This window comes from Dipteris shenzhenensis, chromosome 6 (genome assembly GCF_047967505.1).
Source record: "Dipteris shenzhenensis isolate YYH24624 ecotype China chromosome 6, Dip_SZ_1.0, whole genome shotgun sequence".
Taxonomy (NCBI): domain Eukaryota; kingdom Viridiplantae; phylum Streptophyta; class Polypodiopsida; order Gleicheniales; family Dipteridaceae; genus Dipteris; species Dipteris shenzhenensis.
Genome location: NC_141601.1, coordinates 16705202 through 16710011, shown reverse-complemented (window position 1 = coordinate 16710011; position 4810 = coordinate 16705202). Strand labels below are relative to the sequence as shown.

General features: G+C 44.3%; 1 protein-coding gene across 1 annotated transcript; it reads right to left on the bottom strand.

The window, feature by feature from the left end:
• Positions 1 to 1609: 1609 nt before the first annotated feature.
• Positions 1610 to 4256, bottom strand: LOC147900860 (pentatricopeptide repeat-containing protein At4g18520, chloroplastic-like). Its single transcript, XM_087375940.1, has 2 exons — positions 2042 to 4256; positions 1610 to 1761 (listed from the first exon to the last, which is right to left on the bottom strand). Exons 1-2 carry the CDS (start codon positions 4191 to 4193, stop codon positions 1748 to 1750), a joined length of 2166 nt encoding a protein of 721 aa, XP_087232066.1. The 5' UTR covers positions 4194 to 4256; the 3' UTR covers positions 1610 to 1747.
• Between the last annotated feature and the right edge of the window lie 554 nt (positions 4257 to 4810).

Below are 4810 nucleotides of genomic sequence, written 5' to 3'. Positions count from 1 at the left end.
ATGTAAAAAGTGTGAGACCATGTCATTGAAAGAACAAGGGCATTGGCCATACATTATACTATAATAATATTGCACTGAGAGAAACATTGCCTTGCCATGCCATTCCACAAATGACATTCTTATTGGTCATTGCATTCCAAGAAGGTTGTTAAGAGCACACATGAAAAGGAAAAAGTTTCGAAGACACAAAGCAAGAGTTTAAATAAGAACACTTCAAATGAGTATATTTTGCAATAGGAAAAGTATTCAATCAATCTACGGTCTCCAAATAGGCAGCATAGGAGCAAAAAAGAATGAATTCTATTAAAGTGAATATTTATATACAAAAGAAGTTGGTATCCACTGTATGCCTTTGCTTCCATCTTCATAACCCACTCCAGTAGTAGTAGCTGTATTTGAACATTTACTCCAAAATGTCAATGGACTTTGTATCATGGAATAGGTCATGCTCAAACGGTGTTGTGTAGGACTATCGGTCCTCTATTTGAAGCCAGACAAATAGCCACGGTGTGACACCGTCCATCAAATAGGAGCACATTTCTTCAAGGCCCTGCATCTCAAACTTTGGAAGTACTCTCCATGTTCCTGATGGTTTTCTATAGATCTTGTATAAGGAGTCATCTAGAATAATATTGTTGGCTGTCGATAGGTGCGTGAACTAGTTCCAAACGGTTGGCAAGTCCTTGAAGATAACAATCTTCTCATGCAACAACATTCCATTTCTGTCCACCATGAGTCCAGCATTATAACAATCTCCTTGAGCCAAAACTGTTATCTTTTCAAAATGTTGTGGAAAGCATGCATTGAGGATTTTGTTTACTTTTCTTCCTTTGGATGTGTTTCAAACCATGAAATGCAAAATTCCATGAAGGCAACAACATCTTTACGAATAAACACGGTCCATCCCTTGGACTCTTGACAAATAAACACTATCCATCCCCTGGACTCTTGGCCTTTTTCCATCAGGGGTTGCATAAGGTGGAGGTATATAGGGGATGCAGTATTCCCACCATAGTCCCCACAAGCACACTTTCCGTCCTTGTAGTTGTTAATGTCTACTGCTTCTCTGCAAATATTACTCCTCCATTCTATCTTTGATATGGCCACGTAGCAAGTATTACAAACCCATAGATGGGTTTTTGGGGACACGTATGGGTGCCCCTTCGGGTAAAATGACGAGGGTACAAGCATTAGCCAGCCCTGAATGTGCCCATACAGTGCAGTTTCCTTTTCATCATTATATAGTTCCTGTAACAAATGTCTACAAATCTCTTCCATTTTGAAAGAGAGATCTGTCAGCTGTACATTGGTGATGCCCTCTACCTTCCAACCCATCATCCCACTAAGGTCAGTCCAATGTTCTGTCCTGAAATTTTCCCTGCTTGCGCAATCTTTCTCATCACCTGGATCTTCATTACCTGGATTTTATCTAGGTCCTCTTGCATGTGAGCATCAGCATATATGTTTGTCATCAACACATAGGCCGCAGAAAGCATTTCATCTAGTCTAACCACATTGTCAAAGGCATGCCTTCCAACCTGTACATTCTTCCACTTTTGACAAGCACCCAAAATCGTCGACCATATAAAAACATCAGGTTCGAAAGGCATCTTCTCTACCATTGTGACTGCCTCATCCACTTGACCTGCACGACTGAGGATATCAACCATGCAAGCATAGTGCTTGATAGTCGGGATAATGTAGTGCTGTTTGCTCATAATCTCAAAGTACTCCTGGCCATTGTCAACTAGACCTGCATGGCTGCATACAGAGAGCACACTAAGAAATGTGAACTCGTTTGGCTGTATGCCTTCCTGCCTCATTCGCTCAAAAAAATGAAACACTAGTTCACTCTCTCCCTGGCGAGCATATCCTGCAATCAATGCACTCCATGCTATAAGATCCCTTTTGGGCAATGCATCAAACAACCACTGTGCATCAACCATGCTCCCACATTTCGCATACATGTCAATGAGGCTGGTGGACAAAATTGCATCAGTCTCAAAACCTGCCCTACAAATTTGAAAATGCAGATCCTTACCAGTTTTCAGAGCTGCTGTGTTGCCACATGCTTTCAGAATGGCAACAAAGGTAACACAACACGGTGACAAATCTTGTTCTTGCATTTTTGCATAAAGTCTAAAAGCCTCCTCACTTTCCTTCTGCTCAGCATAACCCATAATCATGTTAGTCCATGTAACCACATCACGGTTCGGTAATTCGTCAAAGACCCACCGTGCATCCTCCACATTCCCACATTTTGGGTACATATTCACCAAACTGGTTCCCACAAATACATCCGCCTCGAAGCCATACTTTATTATTTGGGAGTGGATGGCTCTACCTTTCATCAGGCACCCTATTTTCAAGACTTTCCCATCCACTTGCTTCCCTTCTTCCCGAGCTGCCAGGCTACTGGAAGCCTTCAATGCACTGACAAACGTTTGAGCATCCCATTGAGTACCTTCATAGTACATCTGTGCAAATAACTCCAAAGCCAGCAAACTTTCTTGCTCAGCATACCCTAAAATCATGGTATTCCATGAAACCACATCACGATGAGGAAATTCATCAAAAACATACCATGCCTCCACCATGATCCCACATTTTACATACAAATTCATTAAGGCGTTTCCAACGAATGCATTTGAATCGAAGCCACTCTTTAGTGCTTGAGAGTGGATGGCTCTACCTTTGACAAGGTGCCCTATTATCACAAATTCCTGGTCAACTTGATCCCCCCCTTGCAGCATGGACAGGCTAGTGCAAGCTGTTAATGCAGCAACGAAGCTTCGGGCATCCAGTTGAACACCTTCTTGGTGCATTCGTGCAAACAATTCCAAAGCCAACACGGTCTCTTCTAGCTCAGCACACCCCGAGATCATCGTGTTCCATGTAACGACATCGCGGAGAGGCAATTCGTTAAAGACACACCATGCATCGTCCATGATCCGACATTTAACATACATATCTACCAAGGCATTTCCCAAGAATACATGAGACTCAAATCCCATCTTTACTACCTGAGAGTGGATGGCTCTACCTTTTGCCACAAATGGTATTTTCTCAATCTTACCACCAGCTTGCTTCCCCTCTTCCCTTGCTGCCAGAGTAACACAAGCCTTCAGGGTGCCAACAAAGGTTCGATCATCCGGTTGGATACCTTCCTGGTGCATTCGTGCATACAACTCCAAAGCTTGTGCACTGTCTCCTAGGTCAGCATATCGTAGGATCATGGAATTCCACGTTACCACGTTGCGATGATACAATTGGTTGAAGATGCCCAATGCGTCCTCTATGCTCCCACATTTTGCATACATATCCACCAAACTGGTTCCCACAAACACATCTGCCTCAAAGCCACCTTCCACTGCTTGAGAGTGGATGGCTCTACCTTTTGCCAGGCACCCCATTTTCACAAATTTCCAGTCCAGTTTCTTCTCCTGTTCCAGTACTGCAACGCTACTACAGGCCTTTAATGCTCCAACAAAGGTTCGGCCATCGGCTTGAACCTTTGCGTTGCGCATCCGTGCATATAATTCCAAAGCCAACACACTTTCATCTTTCTCCACATACCCCAAGATCATGGTTGTCCACGTAACTACATCACGATGAGGTAATTTCTCGAATACAGACCATGCATCCTCCATGCTCCCGCATTTGGCATACGTATTGACCAAAGTATTTCCCACAAATACACCCAACTCCAATCCACTCCTTACTATTTGCGAGTGGATTGCTCTACCTTTCGCAAGACTACCTATTTTTGCAACTTTCTCGTCAACATGTTTCCTCTCTTCCAGAGCTGCCAGGCTATTGCAAGCCTTCAATGCAGCAACAAAGGTTCGTGCATTGGGTTGAACACCTTCCTGATGCATCATTGAATACAACTCCAAAGCCTGTATACCATGTTGTTGCTTGGCATATCCCAGGATCATAATGTTCCACGAGACTAGATTGCAAGTTGGCATGCTGTTGAACACATGGCGAGCATCCAACATGCTCCCACGCTGCATATACATATGCATGAGATTGTTTGCCTTAAACACTGGAAGGTCATGAAATCGTACCTCAGGAAGAGTGAGAAGGTTCTTCCCTTCCTCTGAATGAGGCAAAGGGTTGAGGAGAGCATCTGGGTCTCTGCCAGAACGAAAGGAAAAATTACAGAGGGGCAGCCTGATCTGTAAGGCCATACGCAAGCAGAGAGCTAGGAAGGACCAGGGATAGAAAGAATGAATACAAAGGAGTTCATAGCATAATAAGAGAACTCTGATGCAAAAGGAGGAGCAAATTTGAGCTTCATTGGAAATTTGAATTGTTGTCTTTGAATGATAGGCTAGCTCTGCCCATATCTTGACTTGTAGCATCACGTGGCTAGCTGAGCCCACCCGTGGTAGTCCTTCGGCATGCGTGTAAACCCACATCGCCTTGGGAGTTATTGTAACCGATATTATGGATGAATAAGGGCGTTTACAGACTTGCGCACCATAGGCACCGCCCACGGATCATGGACGGGCAAGATTGCTTGCCCCCGTCCAACCCACGGCCCGGATGCATTCAGTGCACGATGGGCGAGCATGGGCGGCTCTAGTCTGTAAACATCCTAAAGGTCCCTAGTTTGGGGTGCTTCTTTTGAGTCAATCCTTTCTCTGTGTCCTCTCTGTTACGTTTTGGTGGAGACGTCGGGTACGCCTGTCGATCATGGAGAGCAAGGCAACAACCATGTGCAACTAGAAGAACAACCAGGTTTTCAAATCACTTCGGAGTTACTGGCGACGCTTCTTTCGGATTTGGTGCAGTTGAATCTACA

What these genes read in the sequence shown, in the direction of transcription:
- LOC147900860 (XM_087375940.1), bottom strand. Translation starts at nt 4,193, where the DNA reads ATGGCCTTACAGATCAGGCTGCCCCTCTGTAATTTTTCCTTTCGTTCT.